At 48.8% G+C, this 21,123-nt stretch overlaps 1 protein-coding gene across 1 annotated transcript; it reads left to right on the plus strand.

The window, feature by feature from the left end:
- The first annotated feature begins 5,662 nt into the window (after positions 1 to 5,662).
- On the plus strand, positions 5,663 to 8,625 carry LOC115895257. The gene is made up of 2 exons (XM_030925303.1): positions 5,663 to 5,787; positions 6,219 to 8,625. Exon 2 carries the CDS (start codon positions 7,284 to 7,286, stop codon positions 8,280 to 8,282), a length of 999 nt encoding a protein of 332 aa, XP_030781163.1. The 5' UTR covers positions 5,663 to 5,787; positions 6,219 to 7,283; the 3' UTR covers positions 8,283 to 8,625.
- The last annotated feature ends 12,498 nt before the right edge of the window (positions 8,626 to 21,123 follow it).

Below are 21,123 nucleotides of genomic sequence, written 5' to 3' on the forward strand. Positions count from 1 at the left end.
GGTGACACTCTGGTCTTTTCCCAACAGCAACAGAAAGCAGTTGAGCTAGGGAGTGACATGAGTAAATGGGCCTTTTACAAACCTCTGGCTTCTGTGTGAGATATGGATTTGGGGAAAGTCAGAGTGATTGGGGGAGCTCACTTGGGAGACGAGTACTGTAGCTCACTTCACAGATACCAAAAGGAGAGGTGGAAGAAGAGAAGTCGATTCCAGAAATACTTAGTGGATAAAATCAACGTGTTTGGGGGACTGATTGCATAAGGGGAAAGAAAAAGGGTAGTTCCAAGATGACGCCTACCTTTCTTACTTTTGAATTGAATGAGCCATGGCACTATTTGCCAAGTTGGGAGGTGGAGACAGCAGGGAGGAGACTGGGGAGGTGATCTTGAACACAGCTTTGGAAATAGTGAATCTGAGATAGTACTGAGATCCCCAAGTGGAGATGTTGAAATGTAGTCCCCATTGTTTTTTTTTTTTTCTTTCTTTTTTTTTTTTGAGACGGAGTTTCTCACTCTGTCGCCCAGGCTGGAGTGCAGTGGCTTGATCTCGGCTCACCGCAACCTCTGCCTCCTGGGTTCAAGAGATTCTCCTGTCTCAGCCTCCCGAGTAGCTGGGATTACAGGCACCCACCACCACATCTGGCTATTTTTGTATTTTTTGTAGCGATGGGGTTTTACCGTGTTGGCCAGAAAGATCTCGAACTCCTGACCTCAGGTGATCCGCTCGCCATGGCCTCCCAAAGTGCTGGGATCACAGGCATGAGCCACCGCGCCCAGCCTGTAGTCCCCACTGTTGGAGGTGGGGCCTGGTAGAAGGTGGTTGGATCATGGGGGTGGATTTCCCATGAATGGTTTAGGACTATCCTCTTGGTGCTGTTCTGATAGTGAGTTCTCAGGAGACCTGGTTGTTTAAAAGTGTGCAGCACTGTACCCCTTGCTTTCTCTGGCTCCTGCTCCCACCATGTGAGATGCCTTGTTCACCCTTTGCCGTCCCCTATGATTAGAAGCTTCCTGAGGCCTCACCAGACACAGAAGCTGCTATAATTCCTGTACAGCCGCAGAACTGTGAGCCAGTTAAACATTTCTTCTTGGCTGGGCATGGTGGCTCATGCCTGTAATTCCAGCACTTTGGGAGGCCGAGGCGGGAGGGGAACACCTAAGGTCAGGAGTTCAAGACCAGCTTGGCCAACATGGTGAAACCCTGTCTCTACTAAAACTACAAAAAATTAGCCAAGTGTGGTGGCAGGCACCTGTAATCCCAGCTACTTGGGAGGCTGAGGCAGGAGAATTGCTTGAACCTGGGAAGCAGAGGTTGCAGTGAGCTGAGATTGCACCATTGCACTCCAGCCTGGGCAACAAGAGCGAAACTCCATCTCAACAACAACAACAACAACAACAAAAACACAAAACAAAACAAAAAAAACCACACACACATTTCTTCTTTATAAATTACCCAGTCTCAGGTATTTCTTTTTAGCAGTGCAAGAATTGACTAATGCAAAGCCAGATATCAGGCTAGAGGGACCAGATTATGAAAGGTACAGTATGTATGTCAGGCAATGAAGTGCAGATTTTTAACTGGTAATTTATTGGGACTCAAAAGGTTTTAAGGAAGTTACAGGAAAAGATCTGTGATTCTGAAAAATCACCCTGGCCGAAGGTGGAATAAGGATGTGTTGCAAGAGATCAGAGGAGTAAGGACAGCAGGTGCAGGGGCTGTGGGTGTGGGAAAGAAAAAGAGGCTTCCCCTTTGTCACCAACCCTTCTCCCACACAGCTGCTGGGGATTTTTCTAAAATGCAAACCTAGATCATGTCAGTTCCTCACTTAAAATCCCTCAGGATAAAACTTGTACTCCTTGGGACCTTCCACGATTCATTGTGTGACAGCCTGTCCGGAACTCTCTCCTGGTGCCCACTCCCCACCCTGTGTCAGGTTCACCTAACACATAGTTCTGCTGCAGTCTCCATGCCTCTGCTTATGCTGTTGTCTTCTGTCAGGCAAACCCTTGTTGATCTCTTTAAGACTCACCTCCTCCACTGTGAAAAAGAGAAAAGCAAAACTGGCCTCTAGGAGCTGGCCTGGTGCTGTGAGCCAGGCCCTATGTTGTTGGAAACTGGCTGGCACCCACAACAAGGCCATGTGGCTCTGCTGTTGGACATAAACAATCGTGCAGACCACTCACACAAGGGCACTCTGCATCACTGATGACAGGAGACGACACAAGGCCACATCATTATTCTGTGTAAGAACAGACAAGAGCAAGGTCAGCGTGCCACCCACAGAATACCAGACATTCCCTTCTCCCAGCTGGGTAGAAGTGACTGCGGCTTCTTTACACATTACAGCTTTAGCCCTACTCCAGCCAAACCTCCTTCTGGAAAAGATACAGCTACCAGATGATAGAATTTTCCCACCTCCTATCAGCGCTCAATCCAGAGCAAACCCCTGGACCCTCCCCCAAATCGCCCAGCCAAAGTCCAGATCCTAAAGGTCTAACATCCTCCTACTGATATGCCCCTCACGGTGTGAGTCTTCCCTCCTTGCAATAAGCCATAAACCCAACTTGCTTAACTACAGAGTGTTTCTGGTGGTCTTTACTGGAGGACATTCACAACTGTAACAGTAAAAAAAGATGGTTAAGTTTCTTGGGGGAAGTTAAGGGAGTCTCATTCTGAGGGCTCCCATTTTCTATGTTAAGCAATAGGTGAAATTATCTTTTTTATTTAGTTTTTGAGACGGGGTCTCACTCTGTCACCCAGGCTGGAGTGCATGCAGCAGCATGAATATGGCTCAATGCAGCCTTGACCTCCTAATCTCGAGTGGTCCTCCCACCTCAGCCTCCCATGTAACTGGGGCCACAGGCTCTGATCACCATGCCTGGCTAATTTATTTATCTATTTTTTGTAGAGATAGGGGATTACCATCTTACCCAGGCTGGTCTCGAACCCCTGGCTCAAGCAATCCTCCCACCTTGGCCTCCCAACGTGCTGAGATTACAGGCATGAACCACTATGCCACAGTTGAGTTTAGAATGTTTATTAAAAACCTTGTGACACTTAACTCAATGATTAGTTCTAGGAAATCTTACTTTTTAATAGTGTATTGTGGTATAAGGCCTGAAATTAGAATTCATATCAAATTCTGTCTTTATATCTATTTAAATCAAGAGGGCCTCAAATGTCTGAACTCCAAGTCCCACTCCCTGTCTGCTTCTGCAGATGAAATTATCTGGCTAAACCCTCTCCTTATTTTAGGGATCAGACACAGTGCCTGCTTATCCCCAGACAGTAGGCGTCAGTTCCCTGCCAGCTCAAGGACAAATTATTCAGACAAGCCAGTCACACCCTCCCGTGGGAACCAGGGCTCATTCCGCACTTTTGTTACTACAAAGCCTGCCTCCAGCAGCCCCTCCTTGTTACCGTGTTCCGGAGTGCAGCCTCCACATTGCCCCGCATAGTGTGCAGGGTCCTTCTCCCCCGGACTGGAGTATCTGTGACCAGTCAGCTGCTGTCGATTGCAACTGTCCTGCATCAAGTGTTGTGTGTTCGGCCATCCCCATATCTCTGGGGCGGGGACAGGAGTGGGGACAGGAGGGTGGGGGGAAGGAATCCCCCTTTCATCAGTGGAGTAAATAGTCTGTCAATAAGGCTGGTCGCGGTGGCTCACGCCTGTAATCCCAGCACTTTGGGAGGCTGAGGCGGGCGGATCACGAGGTCAGGAGATCGAGACCGTCCTGGCTAACATGGTGAAACCCTGTCTCTACTAAAAATACAAAAAATTAGCCGGGCGTGGTTGCAGGCGCCTGTATTCCCAGGTACTCAGGAGGCTGAGAAAGGAGAATGGCGTCAACCCGGGAGGCGGAGCTTGCAGTGAGCCGAGATCATGCCACTGCACTCCAGCCTGGGCGACAGAGCCAGACACTGTCTCAAAAAAAAAAAAAAGAGTCTGTGAATAAAACAATTGACATCACAAACAGTATGGCCCATCCTTGATTGAGAACCCCTGGTTAGCTTTAACTAGCTGTTCCTTTACTAAGCAGCTGGTTTTATTTATTTATTTATTTAGAGACGGAGTCTTGCTCTGTAGCCCAGGCTGGAGTGCAGTGGCGCGATCTCGGCTCACTGCAACCTCCGCCTCCCGGGTTCAAACGATTCTCCTGTAGTAGAGACGGGGTTTCACTATACTGGCCAGGTTGGTCTTGAACTCCTGACCTTGTGATCCACCCGCTTCGGCCTCCCAAAGTACTGGGATTACAGGAGTGAGCCACCGCGCCTGGCCTAAGTAGCTGGTTTTATGAGGGCAAGGACTGTTGAGAACATCACTGCCAGTTGCTGGCCAGTTCGCCCTTCAGCTAATGAGTTTTGTTGCCCCAGTAGGTGTTGCCACTTCTTCTCACCCTGATGAACGTTAATGGACAGTGTCTCCTTGTGAGGTCCCAACAGGTGTGGCCTGTGTCGGCCAGGTGGTTTCCCAGGCTCCCACCTAGGGGCAGCAGCAACAGGACATCCTAACGGGTGGGTGCTTGAATTCCACTGGGACGAGGCTCTGTATCTTTGGTCTAGCCTCATGACCGTCGCTCCATCACTGGCTGCTTGGGACAGCCAGGCAGACACCGTTTGGGCAAGTGTGCCCCAGCATAGTCCTGGGGACAACCCTTTTTCCTTTCAACAAACACCAGGCTTTTTTGAGCCATCACCCGGGAAGATTTAGGAATGGCTCCCTGGTGGTCTCCTAACAGCCTACACATCCCTGGGCTTTGCTTGGCGGTGTTGCTTATCTGCATGCCAAAGGACCAATCCTGTGGGCAAGGGGCTGGATGGCCCCACCTGGACCCTAGACAAAATTAACGTACTTGGGGGGATCCCAAACTGGGGAGATTTGCCTGGCCTTCCTGGGGGAGGAGTATGGCCGCCCACGGAGCAGGCTGCTGGTCTCCCTCTCCCATAACCTCCCGGAAGATCCACACCACGAATGATCTGATGGGGACAAAAACCCCGGGACCTGAGGGACCTTTTGCGGCGGACCCTTAAAACACCTGGCAATCCCATTAGATTGAAACATGGTACATATTTTGCTATTCTAGGTTTGGCTAATACGTTTTATTTCAAGGGTCTCCCGGCCACAGTTTACCAGCGGGCGGGCGGCGCCGCAGGTAGCGACGGGGCAAGAACGGGCGTCGCCGCGGTCTCTGCGCCCTCGGCCTCGGGCTCCGGGCCACACTGGGAGGCTGTCCTGGGCGGGCCCGAAGGGGGCGGGCCCGAAGGGGGCGGGCGGGGCCCCAGAAGTGACGTGAGGGCGGGGCCAACGGACCGCGGAGGCGGAGCCGCTACAGTCTGGGCCACTGGTGGAGCGGTGGGAGCGGCGCTCGTCCGCCGTTGGGAGCGGCGCTCGTCCGCTGTTGGGGACCCCAGCCCGCGCGCGTAAAGCAGCCGGCCGACCAAGCCCCGGAAGGCGAGTGCCTGAGGGGGCAGGACACCTCCTCTGGGGCCAGCGGGCAGCAGGCTCGGGGCTGAGGCCCCGTGGCCCGAGACAAGCTGGGCGGGCCGAGGCACCCTCCCTGCCAGCTCTGGGGTCCGCTGCACCGGGGAGCAGCTCCCTTCCGAAGTCAGACTCGGGCTTCAAACTGTCTTGCCGCGCGCTCAGCGGTTTTCAACTCTCACTGCCAGGATTCCTCCAACCACCCAGGATAGCAGGACCGAGATACATGGCCACCCATGACCCGGAGCGTCCACTTCCAGGGACAGGCGGTGGTGATTGCCTTCTGTTGTCATCTGTGGAAGTCCATGGTTCGAAAAGCTGCTGTTCACGTTTTGGGGAGGATCATGGTTTGAGGGCTCCCGTGGTAGAATTTGGGGAGTTCTCATAGGCAGAAGGCTGAGAAAGTTGGTGCTGTGGGAAGTCAGCTGGCAGCCGATGGAGTCAGGACCGGGGAGGAAGGGAAAGGGAACCCAGGTAGGAAGCTACTGCAGTAGGCTCAGCAAGGGGATGACGGCGGGGCTAAGACAGCGGCCTTGGGCGGTGACTTGGGGAGAACATTGAACACCGTATTTGGGTTGAAGAAAAGAGCAAGGGAAGAGGTGAGGAGCTTCAGGTGAGGGTTGATATGGATGTTACTTACACAGGTAACAGAAGTTCTTCACCTTTTCATTATTTTACAATGATTCATTCTCTGTCTCACTCTCTCTCTAACAAATAATTGTGATATTTTCACCTGTAGTCCCAGCTGCTCGGGAAGTTGAAGCAGAAGGATGACTTGAACCCAAGAGGTGGAGGCTGAAGTGAGCCAAGATCGTGCCACTGCACTCTAGCCTGGGCGACAGGGCAAAACCCTGTCTCTAAAAAGAACTTTGTAAAATAAGCACCTGTAGATTTAAGCACATAATAGCTACACTTCTGTCTGTTTTATTATGATATCAAAGTTAAATTTATGATGAATGACTTACTGGAAAAAACTGAGAACAACCAGTTAATATACTGAATGTATAACACTCTTTAATAATTTTAAGAACTCCTCTCTAATGAGCAGATATCACAGACAGAAACTTCTCAGATGAAATACCGATGACCAGGAAATCTGTGAGACGATTTTAAAAAATTCGAAGTCATTGAAGAAATGCAAAGCTTCCAGGCTCCACTTTTCACTCATGAAATTGGCAGAGTTGGAGACAACGAGATGAGTGCGGACGGGAGCTGTGTCCTGCGCTGCCGGTGGGAATGTGCACTGGCATTCTTGTCCAGAAAGACATTCGCCACTGTGGTTTAAGAAGCACCTCAAAGGTCTTCACCTTGGTCCCTTGTCCACCCTCTGCCCACGGTCTCTCCTTTGCCATGCAGTCACTCCTGCCCTGGCTTGGTCCCCTTTCTTCTCTAACTGGGTCAGGCATGTGGGTGACTCTTTAACTTCCAACTCTCTGTCTACCTGACATTTTTCTTTCACCTGTTCTGCGAAATAGCATCCTGATTCGTTCCTCTTTTTGGGTTCTTCACTTCCATACCGGTGATGCGGGGCGTGGCCCAGAAAGATCCTCCAGTCATGCAGTGTGGGGCTGCCAGCACTTCATGGCCTCCAAGCTCAGCTGGGCTGAATGAACGCTGCTGTCCAGCGCTTGGCTCAGTTTTCTGTCCTGTTTCCTGAGTGCTTTTGCCAGACTTTCACTTTTCTGAAACCTACTCCACCCTACCCCAGACACCCACCCTCTCTCCTTGGATGACCTACCTCCTAATTTCCAGAGAAAACTAGACATGGCCACCTTTTCCCAGTGTCTGAGGCCCAGGCTGACCCATGGTCATGGTTGCCGTCACCACCCACCTGCCTGGACCCCACCCTCTGTCCAAGGCCCTGCCACCTGTGCCACTGTCCTGGGCACGGCCTTGCCAGCCTCCCCTCTGTGCTACGCACCTTTCACCTCCCTCCCTCTGCTGCCTGTTTCTTCTTGGCTGCTCATCATGGTCAGGCTTCTGTCCGCTCTCCTCTTCCTTCTGGGGCTTTGCCTCTTCCTCTGTCATCCATGCTCTGCGTCTTGGCTTCCCGTGGCCCTCTCCTTTCACTCTCCTGTCCCTGCTCTCCCTGTGCCCGGGGCCCAGTTTGCATTCTCAGCCGGTCCCTCATCCGTGCTTCGCCCGCACCTCGCTCCTGGCTCCTTCCCTGCCCTCCTTAGGGACTCCTTTCCTGTCTCCTGCCCTGGCTCTCCTTCCACTGTGTCCCAGGGCCTCCATCCTCAGCCTCCGTCTTCTCTGCAGGGTCTGCTTCTGCATGAACTTCCCCAGATCCGTGTTTACTGTTGGTCCTCATGGCAGGCTGTTTGGTTCTGGTCCAGACACCTTTTCTGTGCTTCAGAACCATCTAGAAAAAAAGCGAACTGGATATCTCCACCTGAATGTTCAACAGGTTCCTTCACCCATCATTTCCAGAGCTGATCTCGTTGTACCTTCATATCCTGCCAGTGTTTCTCTCAGTGAGGAAAAATGCCTATTGTCCAGCCAGTCCCTCAAGGCAGAAAGCTGGTGGTCATCCCCAAGTCACCGAGTCCTGTTCCTTTCTCGTTTGCAATGGCTCTCTGCGCCCTTCTCTACCTACCCACTGTTTGGTGTGAGCCCTCCTCCATCTCACTTGGATCTCGTATTGTTGGGACTCTTCAGATTCTCCGCCTTGGCTTCCCTATCCGGCAGCATGTCTTTCCCCCACATATTCCACACTGTAGCCAGACGGATCTGCCAAAGAAATAATTGTGATAATGATAGAGAATATGCATCTGGGTGTGTACCAGGCGCCTTGCACTAGTCCAAGTGCTAATGATAGAGAATATGCGTCTGGGTGTGTACTGGGCGCCTTGCACCAGTCCAAGTTGTGTATTGACTGGTTTAATTTTATTTTTTTATGTTAATTTTTTTTAATTAAATAGAGATGGGGTCTCACTGTGTTGGCCAGGCTGGTCTCAAACTCCTGACCTCAAGAGATCTACCCGCCTCAGCCTCTCAAAGTGCTGGGATCATAGGTGTGAGCCACTTCACTGCTTGATTTATTTAATACCTGGCCAACCCTTTGAAATCAGTGCTGTGTTATTCCTTTTATAGATGAGAAAACAGGAAAGGCTGAGCATAGTGACTCATGCCTGTAATCCCAGCACTTGGGGAGGTTGATGCAGGAGGATCTCTTGAGGCCAAGAGTTCAAGACCAGCCTGGGCAACGTAGTGAGACCTTGTCTCTACAAAAAATAATAATAAATTAGCCGGGCATGGTGGCATGTGTCTGTAGACCCAGCTTTTCAGGAGACTGAGGCTAGAGGGTTGCCCACGAGTTCAAGGCTGCAGTGAGCTGTGATTATACCATGACATGTACTCCAGCCTGGGCAACAGAGCAAGACCCTGTCTTTTAAAACAACCAAAAAGGCCAGGCACGGTGGCTCACGGCTGTAATCCCAGCACTTTGGGAGGCTGAGGGTGGATCACCTGCGATCAGGAGTTCAAGACTATCCTGCCTAACATGGTGAAACCCCGTCTCTACTCAAAATACAAAAATTAGACAGGCATGGTGATGCGCCCCTGTAATCCCAGCAACTCGGGAGGTTGAGGTAGGAGAATCTCTTGAACCTGGGAGGCGGAGGTTGCAATAAGCCAAGATCACGCCACTGCACTCCAGCCTGGGCGACAGAGTGAGACTCTGTCTCAAAAAAACAAGAAACAAAAAACAAAAAACACCCCCCTAAAAACACATTTTTTGACCTTTCTAGATATTAGCATTTTGCTTATCTCTTTTAATCTTTCCAATTCTATAAGTTATTCCTAATATCTCCATTTTTACATGAAAGAGAATAGAGACAGAGATGTTAAGTAGTCTGCCCATAAGTCCCCAGCTCTTAGGTGGTGAACTGGGCTTTGACTCCCTGCATACTTGCTGCAGCCTCTCACTCTGAGCCACTTCAGCCACCCACAAGGAGCCAGCACCTTGCTGGGTGTTCAGGGCACCTTTTGAACATACTTAGTGGGTGTTTTTCTGTTCTGCGTTCAGAGTTGTGGGTGGCAAAGGAATGTGCATGTATAAAATGTTCTCATTAAAAAGAGTGCTCCTGATGATACAAAAAGATCAATTTCCTTGTTGAACAATATCCAGATACAATGAAATGCTAGATTTGCTCAGGAATGCTGGAGAAGTTCTGTTGCTAGTTTGAAATACTCTATCCCTTGAACTCGCCCTCCGGCCAACGAATGGATTAATTTCATAATGAGTGTTGATACTTCCTTAGGAATACAATGATCATAATAACATGTTCCAGCACAATAGATTGAATTGTTACTCCACTGGTAGGTTCATGAAATTATTGAAAATTTCAGTAGGAAATTCAGAGTAGGAAAATTCTCCAGTGAGGAGAGGGACGTAATATATTTCAAGAGGCATGTTAGTTTAAGATGGGTAGCTGAAGACATGCTTATTCTCCCCGCTTAAAATCCATTGAAATGTTAGCTAATTTATTTTTTTAAGCTCTTAGAAATTAAACACAATGGTACTGAAAGCCATTAAGAAAAAGTCCCTCCCCATGTCTTAATGAGAGTGCGAGCTGGTATGCTGACGTCTGCCTGTAGTGCTGGTGACTCAGAAGGCTGTAGCAAGAGGGGTTTTTGAGCCCAGGAGTTTGAGGCCAGACTGGGCAACATAGCGGGACCCCATGTCTTATTTTAAAAAATAGTAGATTTATAGAGAACTAAAGCAAACGCACTTTTATTTATTCACTCATTGTCCAAGGCAAACCTGTTTTTGTTTTTAATACTCTTTAAATATGCAAGTTTATTGTATGTCAATTATACCTTAGTAAAGCTTCTTTAAAAAAAAAAAAAACTCACAGTTTAGTTCTGGGCTCTGTACTTGGGCTCTGAAACGCAGTCCTGAATCCCCACACCCACTGGAGCCTGGGGAGAGGATCATTTTCAGTGCCTGCCATTACCTGAGAAAAGAACACCAGAAAGGGAGACACTGGGGAAAATGCTAAGACTTCTAGTCAGGCACAGTGGCTTATGCTCGCAATACCAGCACTTTGGGAGGTTGAGGCAGAGGATCATTTGAGGCCAGGAGTTCAAGACCACCCTGGGCAACATAGTGAGACCCCATCTCTACCAAAAATTTTAAAAAAATTATCTGGGCATGGTGGCAGGCACCTATAGTCCCAGCTACTCAGGAGGCTGAGGCAGGAGGATCCCTTGGGCCCAGGAGTTCAAGGCTGCAGTGAGCTATGTTCAGATACTGCATTCCCAACCTGGGTGACAGAGCAAGACCTTGTCTCAAAAAAAAAAAAAAAAAAATCGTAGACTATCAAGAAGGACAATGAAGAATGTCTCCTGGGGGCTGGACATGGTGGCTCACTCCTGCAATCCCAGCACTTTGGGAAGCCAAGGCAGGCAGATTGCTTGAGCTTAGGCATTCTAGAGCAGCCTATGCAACATAGTGAAACTCCGTCTCCACAGATAGTACAAAACTTAGCTGGGCATGGTGGTGCATGCCTGTAGTCCCAGCTACTTGGGAGGCTGAGGCATGATAATTGCTTGAGCCCAGGAGGTAGAGGTTGCTGTGAGCTGAGATCATGTTAATTTACTCCAGCCCGTATGACAGAGTGAGACCCTGTCTCAAAAAAAAATTAAAAGTATGTCTCCTGTTAGGCTGGGTATAGTGGCTCATGCCTGTAATCCTAGCACTTTGGGAGGCTGAGGCAGGAGGATAGTTTGAGCCCAGGAGTTCAAGGCCAACCTGGGCAACAGAGGGAGACCCTGTCTCTACAGATAATTTTGTAAAATTAAGGCAGGGCATGATGGCTCATGCATGTAATCCCAGCACTTTGGGAGGCTGAGTCAGGAGGATTGCCTGAGCCCAGGAATTCAAGACCAGCCTGGGCAATGTAGAGAGACCCCCATCTCTACAAACAATTTTTAAAAATTAAGGCAAAGTATGGTGGCTCATGCCTGTAATCCCAGCACTTTGGGAGGATGAGGTAGGAGCACAGATTCAGCCCAGGAGTTGGAGACTGCAGTGAGCCATAATCACACCACTGCACTCCAGCATGGGCAACAGCATAAGGCCCTATCTCAAAATACATAAATAAAAAGTTAGCTAGGCGTGGTGGTATTTTCTTGTGTTCCCAACTACTCAGGAGGTAGGACAATCACCTGAGTATGGGAAGTCGAGGGTGCAGTGAGCTGTGATGGTGTCATTGCACTCCAGCTTTGGGGACAGCCAGACCGTGTCTCCCCGCCGCCAAAAAAAAAAAAAAAAGTCTCCTGTGAAAAATGACAATTTCCAGTGGAACAATTATGAGGAAGAGATGGGATCTTCCTGGGCTTTTTCAGTCTTTTGGACAATCCAAGATTCCTCTAACTAATGACTTCACAGTTGGTAACAGCTTATTAGCTTTATGGTGTTTCTTTAATGTTTGTTATAATAGTTCCTGGGATACAGGTACCAGATTACAATTCACACCGGTTGGGAGGGACAATGGAAATTTATTTAGGAGGCTTGCAGGTCCCTTGGGCCTAGGGCACACAACCTTTTGGGACATTTGGGAGAAAAAGGAGTGTTTTATTTCCCTCTCCCGGGGGTTCCAGATGAATGTGTCATCTTGGCCAGTGTTCTTATGAACTCTAAATGAAACTGAAGTCACACCTTTAACATTACTTTAAGAAAGAATCACAGAAGCCAACCTTAAATCATTTAAAATGAGAATGAAACTTGAAGCAATAGATAGGAAGAACCATTATCTGGTCTGTCCTGAAATTATTGGAGGTGTTAAAGGAGATGACGTTTACAATGGCTGGGAGTAATGGCTCATGTCTCTATTCCTCGTGCTTTGGGAGGCAGAGTGGGGGAGGATCCCTTGAAGGAGTCTGAGGCTGCAGTGAGCTATGATTGTGCCACTGCACTCCAGCTTGGGTGACAGAGCAAGACACTGTCTGCATCACAAGAGAGCCCAGCAGCTGCCCAGGCCCTGGCTGGTCCCCACGGATGTGGAGCTGTGGCAGGTCATGCAGAACCATGTGGATTGTGCCCTCCAAGCCGGACCGTTCTTGGATTCCTCCATAGTGGATATATGGTTGCTGACTTCTCCGATGGGGAAAACATTCCGTTTTCCCTTGCTTCAGGGATGAACACCTCCTTGCCATTCACACACTCTAGTTCCATGGTATCTACTTTGGCACTGCTAACCCCCCGGAAGACGCTGTTCAATCAAGTCTAAATCAGCCTTCCAGTAGTTTCCATCCATTGGGTCCCACTATACTCTCTCAGTGTGGGGTGACCATGGTTTGCTAAGCCTGGTTTTCCTTTCTTTAAATGGATGTAACAGCCTTTCTGGAGATTCCTTTTTTTTTTTTTTTTTTTTTTTTAACATTTGCTGCCTGGTACTCATTTGGAGTCCCGGAGTCTGAGAGTTCCGTGTTTTCTGCAGTCCTTCAGTGGGGTTTGCACACCTGATGGCCTAGAATTGGGCTGGCCTTTGGCAATCCTGCCCACCCTGGTGGTAGAGTGCTGCTGCCTCCTACTCAGCACAAGGTCCAGATACTGAAAGCTTTCACTTAGTCACTTATGTATTCAGCAAATACGTTTGCTCATGATCTTCAGCAGATCCCATGTACCTAAGCTTAAACGGGGTGGGGTTCTCCCCCTGCCCCCGCCACATCATCTATGTCTGCTCCTCGCTGCTCTCTCTTCCCTCTCTACTCCCTGCCCTGGGTGCTCTTGTACTATCCAGCCTCTGGGTTTCCAACTCATCCAGTAGGTCTCAGAAGCCATCATCAGTTTCAGGATCTCTTTCTGGTATCCCGGGTCTGCATTCAGGGCCCCTCCTGTCATGTCTGTAACCCGCAACAATTTAATGAGCTTCTCTGTGCCTAGGTTTCTAATCTTTAAAATGGATATAATAGTAGTATCAGTCTCATAGTTGTCTTGAGGATTAAGTGGGTTAATATTTGCAAAGCATGTATCAGGTAGGTTAAGAACAGGGTGCCTGAAGCAATACTGCCCAGATTCAGAGCAGAGCCAGGAAACCTTGGGCAAGTCACTTCTCTGTGCCACATCTTATCCACATCTCTGTAACATGAGGATGATAACATAGAGTTATTGTGAACTTTTAGGCAATTATTTCCTGCAGAGCACCTGGAACAGTGCCAAGCACATGATACGGGCTCAATAAACATGAGCCATGGTGATGGTGACAACTCCTGGGGAACCCTGAACTTCCCATTGTGCTGGAGTCTATTGGCTTATTTTCCTCGATAGTTCTCAAGCTCTGTCAGAGCAGGGGATGCTCATCAGTATCCTGACTTCTCTTTGGCTTGAGCTCCTGGATAGTATCTGGTGTTTGTAGTTTGTAGATTTCATTTTCATCAAAACTAGTTGTTCCTCCTACTTTAGAAGTCTGAGCAATATGCCTTCAGTGGCCAACTGGAGACTTGTGTTTTAAAACTTCATTGGACAATCTGTTTATTACTGTGATGAAATTACATCACAAAAACCCATGTACTCATCGTGGAACACGGAAGCACGATGGGTACCACCCGAATGGAGGGGATGCAGTGTGGATGGGAACCTCTAGCCTCCCGAATGTGCTGACTCCAGGGCTGGCTGCCGGTCCTGCAACGCATCCTGCAGTGCTTGCTTTCTTGCTTTAGGAACGCTCATTTCTGCCTTCCTGTTGTAATTGATGCCAATAGCTGCTGGTCCTGCAACACATCCTGGAGTGCTTGCTTTCTTGCTTTAGGAACACTCATTTCTACCTTTCTGTTGTAATTGATGCCAATAGCTGCTGGCCCTGTGACTGATCCTGCAGTGCTTGCTTTCCTGCTTTAGGAACGCTCATTTCTGCCTTTCTATTGTAATTGATGCCAATAGTTGCCCGTCCTGCAACTGATCCTGCACTGCTTACTTTCTTGCTTTAGGAACTCTCATTTCTACCTTTCTGTTGTAATTGATGCCAGTAACTTGTAGTTTGCTGCCATATCTGAAGCTCTGATGCTTCCTACGTCTCTCCCAGGTCACTACAAAGATTTTGAAGTCCCTCATTCTCTGATATTAAGAATTTCATACTGGCTTCAGTCTCCTTTATCTCACTGTTAGGGAACTCTTCCCCTTTTCTGTGCCATTTATGAGCACACTTGAGATGTGGCCACATTGCTGCCCACTTGCTCCAAGGAAAACTTAAGCCAGAGTCAAGGCCACCAAACCAGGAAGACATGCCCTGTGGTTCATAGAAGTCATCTGGTTGGTTCCAAGAAAAACATCCAGCACAGTTGGATCCGACTTCAGCCTGTGGAGGTCCTGTCTCTAAAACAAAGGAGAGAAACTCACAATGAGATGTTTCTAGGCAGCGCCTGCTCAGAGGCCCACCCAGGGTAAGGCACTGCCGGGAAATGCAGTGGGCACTCTGTCGCCCAGGCTAAAGTGCAGTGGTGAGATCTTGGCTCACTGCAAATTCTGCCGCCTGAGTTCAAGCGATTCTCCTACCTCAGCCTCCTGAGTAGCTGGGATTACAGGCACCTGACACTGCACCTGGCTTGTTTTTGTAGTTTTTAGTAGGGATGGGGTTTCCACCATCTTGGCCAGGCTGGTCTTGAGAAGGAAATCCCACTTTGTAAATCCCAAGGTGCTGGGATTACAGCCGTGAGCCACCGCACCTGGCCTAGAGTCAAGAAGTTTCTAAACATCCTGAATTACTTCTTTCATATGAATTTTCAGACCCTTTCAAAAAAGGAACGGGATTCCTGTTGATATTCATTCATATTCATATTTTTATTATGTTGGTATTCATATAGTATGTGTAGGACCTTATATTTATTTAAAAATCTGTTATAGACTTCTTGTGTTTATTAGTTAAAGCTTTTTTCAGAGGGACTTCTTCCTTTTTTTATTTTTTATTTTATTTTATTTTATTTTATTTTTTTTTTGAGACGGAGTCTCGCTCTGTCGCCCAGGCTGGAGTGCAGTGGCCGTATCTCAGCTCACTGCAAGCTCCGCCTCCCGGGTTTATGCCATTCTCCTGCCTCAGCCTCCCGAGTAGCTGGGACTACAGGCACCCGCCGCCTCGCCCGGCTAGTTTTTTGTATTTTTTTTTTAGTAGAGACGGAGTTTCACCCTGTTAGCCAGGATGGTCTCGATCTCCTGACCTCGTGATCCGCCCGCCTCGGCCTCCCAAAGTGCTGGGATTACAGGCTTGAGCCACCGCGCCCGGCCCTGCTACACACTTTTAAACTAACCAGGGCTCATGAGAACTCACTCACTATCACGAGAACAGCAAGGAGGCACTCTCCCTCCATGATCCAATCACCTCCCACCAGGTCCCTCCCCTAACACTGCGGATTATAATTTGGCATGAGATTTGGGCAGGGACACAAATCCACACCATAGCAGGGGCTCTCACTATTTTCCCCAGACTGGTCTTGAACTCATGGCCTGACAAGCGATCCCAAAGTGCTGTGATTACAGGTATGAGCCACCACATCAAGCCAACATAGGGATCGGCACTCTAGCCTAGGCGACAGAGGAGACTCCGTCTCAAAAAAGTTACTTAACTAATTAAAACAAATAAAATAAATAAATAAATAAATAAATAACCCTACACCTTCTGCCTCTGTGACTTTGCCTGTTCTGGGTATTTCGTGTGAATAGACCCATGCATCCGGTGGTCTGGGCACCTTTCAAACGCTTAGCCCCCATGTCGGCCCATGGCCTCCGGATTGGACGGCGCGGGAGGGGGGTGCGCGGGGCGCCCAATCCCTCCGGAGCATCTGGACTGGCCCGTGCAGGCGCGGGCTCCGGCAGAGGGCATCTGAGGGGCCGGGAAGCCCGGAAGTGGTGCAGGAAGCCGCCGACCACGCCGGCTTCTGATCGCTGGCACCCAAATTCAAGACAGCCCTGGTGACATAGCAAGAGTCTGTCTCTACAAAAAATTAAAAATTAGCCAGGCATGGTGGTGCCTGCCTGTGGTGCCAGCTACTCGTGAGGCTGAGGCGGGAGGATCACTTCAGCCTCGGGGTTTGAGGCTGCAGTTAGCTATAACTGTACTACTGCCTTCCAGCCTGGGTGACAGAGTTAAGACTGTCTAAAAAAAAAAAAAGAGAGGCCGGGCGCGGTGGCTCAAGCCTGTAATCCCAGCACTTTGGGAGGCCGAGACGGGCGGATCACGAGGTCAGGAGATCGAGACCATCCTGGCTAACACCGTGAAACCCCGTCTCTACTAAAAAATACAAAAAACTAGCCGGGCGAGGTGGCGGGCGCCTGTAGTCCCAGCTACTCGGGAGGCTGAGGCAGGAGAATGGCGTAAACCCAGGAGGCGGAGCTTGCAGTGAGCTGAGATCCGGCCACTGCACTCCAGCCTGGGCGGCAGAGCGAGACTCCGTCTCAAAAAAAAAAGAAAAAGAGAGAGAGAAAGGGAGATGGGAAGATTCTATGCTGCTGACTTTGAAGATGTTGGATGGGGAGCCAAGGAGTGCAGGAAGCATCTAGAAGCTTGGAAGAGGCAAGAAAATGGACTCTACTTTAGGACCTCCAGGAGGAATGCAGTCCTGCAGACCCATTTTAGACTCTGACCCCCTAAATTCTAAGACAACAAATTTGTGTTCTTTTAAGCCATTAAATTCGTGGAATTTGTTACCTCAGCAATGGAAAAATGATACAAGGGGGATCAAAGTAATAAGCAAAGAAGGAGATGTTTTGGTGAGCTGGAAGCTTGCCCAGCTGGGAGAAATGTAACAGAAATTTACTTGGGACCAGTAACAAGGATAAGGAGCCGGAAAGGGTAGAAATCAACAAATGAGCAGATAAAAAGGGTTAGAGAACATAGATATGGGCAGATTGCCAACAACTGAAGAGAATGGATATATTGGTTTGCTGGGGCTGCCATAACAAAATAGCACACACAGGGTGACTTAGACAATAGAAATTAATTTGCTCACAGTTCTGGAGGCAAGAAGTCCAAGACCAGGGTGCCTGCTGAGTTGGTTTCACACGGCTGCCTTCTTGCTGTGTCTTTACATAGTCTTTCCTCGGTGTGAAAACATCCCTGGTGCCTTGTTTTTTTTCTTTATTTTTAAAATAAAAACAGAGAGAGAGAGAGAGAGAGTCTCGCTATGTTGAGAGAGAGAGAGAGTCTCGCTATGTTGAGAGAGAGAGAGAGAGAGAGTCTCGCTATGTTGAGAGAGAGAGAGAGAGTCTCGCTATGTTGCCCAGGATGGTTTCAAACTTCTGAGCTCAAGCAGTCCTCCTGACTTGGCCTCCCGAAGGGCTGGGATTACAGGCATGAGCCACCACGCGCAGCCCCTGGTGCCTCTTTGTGCGTCCAAATTTTCTCTCTTTTTTTTTCTGGGACGGAATCTTGCTCTATCACCCAGGCTGTAGTGGAGTGGCTGGATCTCGGCTCACTGTAACCTCCCCCTCCCAGGTTCAAGCAATTCTCCGGCCTCAGCCTCATGTGTAGTTGGGATTACAGGCATGTGTCTCCACACCCAGCTAATTTTTGTATTTTCAATAGAGACAGGGTTTCACCATGTTGGCCAGGCTAGTCTCAAGTGATCTTCCTACCTCAAGTGAGCCTCCTGCTTTGGCCTCCTCAAGTGCTGGGATTACAGTGTGAGCCACCGAGCGTGGCCCCAAATTTCCTCTTCTTATAAGGACACCAGACAGATTGGATTAGAGCCCATCCTAAAGGTCTCACTTTAACTTCATTGCGATTTTAAAGGCCCTATCTTCAAACACAGTTGCCTTCTAAGGTACTGGAAATTAGGGCTTCAACATTTGAATGTTGGAGGGCATCATTTAGCCCATAACAACTGGGTTGATAAATTGAGGGACAGCCTACAGAATAGCTGGTTAGTGGTCTGGCTTGGAGACTAAGGCCATTTGACAGTTCAACACAATGTGAAGCAATCCAGGATTGGAAGCCAGACTGGGAACAGAGAACCTAAGGGTGACGATTGGTGATCATTTGAATACGATCTGTAGATTAGGTAAGCGTATGATCTCCGTGCTTATTTCCTTATTTTGATCATTGTACTGTGGTCACGTAAGACGTCAGTATTTCAGGAAGCTTGGGTGAAGAGTATGTGGTAACTCTTTGTACTATTTTTGCAACTTCTTTCAAAGTCTGTAGTTATTTCAAAATTAAAAGTTAAAAATCAAGGCCGGGCACCGTGGCTCGTGCCTGTAATCCCAGCACTTTGGGAGGCCAAGGCCAGCGGATCACCTGAGACAGGAGTTGGAGACCAGCCTGACCCACGTGGCGAAACCCTGTCTCTACTAAAAACACCAAAATGAGCCAAGCATGGTGGTGCATGCCCATAGTCCCAGCTACTTGGGAGGCTGAGGCAGGAGAATCGCTTGAATTTGGGAGGGAGAAGTTGCAGTGAGCCGAAATCACACCACTGTGCTCCAGCCTAGGCAACAGGAGTCTGTCTCAAAAAAAAGAAAAAAAAGAAAAGTTAAAAATCAGGGCCAGGCGTGGGGGATCATGCCTGTAATCCCAGCATTTTGGGAGGCTGAAGTGGGCAGATCATGAGGTCAGCAGCTCGAGACCATCCTGGCTAACACAGTGAAACCCCGTTTCTACCAAAAATACAAAAATAAAAAAAAATTAGTCGGATGTGTGGCGGGTACCTGGAGTCCCAGTTACTTGGGAGGCTGAGACAGGAGAATGGCGTGAACCCGGGAGGCAGAGCTTGCAGTGAACCGAGATTACGCCACTGCACTCCAGCCTGGGCGACAGAGCAAGACTCCATCTCAAAAAAAAAAAAAAAAAAAAAATTCAGAGCTGGGTTTGGTGGCATGTGCCCGTAGTCCCAGCTACTGGGGATGCTGAGGTGGGAGTATTGCTTGAGTCCTGGAGTTCAAGACTAACCTGGGAATCATAGCGAGACCCTTCTTTCAAAAATAAATAAATGCAATCATTAAAAGTTAACCATTTGAAAACTAAATAAAAGTAGGGTAAATAAGAGAACAGGTTTGGATGTGACTGTGAAAGAGTAGGAAAAAAGGTCAGAAAAGGCCAGACATGGTGGCTCATGCCTATAATCGCAGCACTTAGGGAGTTTAAGGCAGGAAGATGACTTGAAGCCAGTAGTTCAAGACGAGCCTGGGCAACATAACGACACCCTGACTGTACAAAAAAATTACAAAATTTGCTGGGCATGGTGGCAGGCGTCTGTAGTCCCAGTTACTCGGGAGGCTGAGGCAGGAAGATCCGCTGAGCCCTGGAGTTTAAGGTTGCAGTGAGCTATGATTGCACCACTGCACTCCAGCCTGGGAAACAGGGTAAGATCCTATCTCAAAAAAAAAAAAAAAAAAAAAAAAAAAAAAAAAGATCAAGAAAAAAAGAAGCAAGGAGAAAAATGAGTTCTATGAGGTGAGAGACTCTACAGTGTCTGTTGCTTGGGTTCCCACTAACACCCCACTTTTGGGACAGTGCCTGGAAGCTGGGAGCTCAGGATATGTTTTGGGAAGTGAGGATCACTGAGGCACCAACTGAAGAGGAGAAGGCACACTGGGCCTCATCTCGCATTCATAAAAGCCCTTACATTGTAACTTTTGATATTCTCTCTAGAGGAAGTCACACAATCAGTTCAGTGTATTGCGTGTGTTGCAAATGTGAATTCGTGGCCTGCAAACATTTAAAACACATTGCCATTTTGGTGACTGAGTTTTGCTATCGCTTCATTTCTTTTTCTCTTTTTTTTTTTTTTGTGAGAGGGAGTCTCGGTCTGTCACCCAGGCTGGAGTGCAGTGGCGCCATCTCGGCTCACTGCCAGCTAATGACAATACTTTTCTCTTTTTTTTTTTCATAGAGCAGGGGTCTTCCTATATTGCCCAGGCTGGTCTGGAACTCCTGCCCTCAAAGGATCCTCCTAATTCTTCCAAAGTGCTTGGATTACAGACATGTGCCACTGCGCCCGGCCAAATGCACCCCTTTTTTTAAGTGTACAATTCAATGGTTTTTAATATATTCACCAATTCATGTAGCCATCACACCTATCAAATTTCAAAATGTTTTTGGCCGGACGCGGTGGCTCACGCCTGTAATCCCAGCACTTTGGGAGACTGAGATGGGCGGATCACGAGGTCAGGAGATCGAGACCATCCTGCCAAACACGGTGAAATCCCGTCTCTACTAAAAATACAAAACTTAGCCGGGCGCGGTGGCGGGCGCCTGTAGTCCCAGCTACTCCGGAGGCTGAGGCAGGAGAATGGCGTGAACCCGGGAGGCGGAGCTTGCAGTGAGTGGAGATCGCGCCACTGCACTCCAGCCTGGGCGACAGAGAGAGATTCCGTCTCAAAAAAAACAACAACAAAAAAAAAAAGTTTTCATCATTCCAAAAAATAACACCATATGGGAGGCCGAGGCGGGCAGATCACTCGAGATCAGCCTGGCCAACATGTTGAAACCCCGTCTCCACTAAAAATACAAAAATTAGTCGGGCGTGATGGCGCACGCGTGTAGTCCCAGCTACTCGGAAGGCTGAGGCAGGAGAATGGCGTGTAGTCCCAGGGAGGCTGAGGCAGGAGAATCTCTTGAACCTGGGAGGCGGAGGTTGCAGTGAGTCCAGATCGCGCGGTTGCACTCCAGCCTGGGCGACAGAGCGAGACTCCATCTCAAAAAATC

This window comes from Rhinopithecus roxellana, chromosome 20, assembly GCF_007565055.1.
Source record: "Rhinopithecus roxellana isolate Shanxi Qingling chromosome 20, ASM756505v1, whole genome shotgun sequence".
In the NCBI taxonomy this organism is placed as follows: Eukaryota; Metazoa; Chordata; class Mammalia; order Primates; family Cercopithecidae; genus Rhinopithecus; species Rhinopithecus roxellana.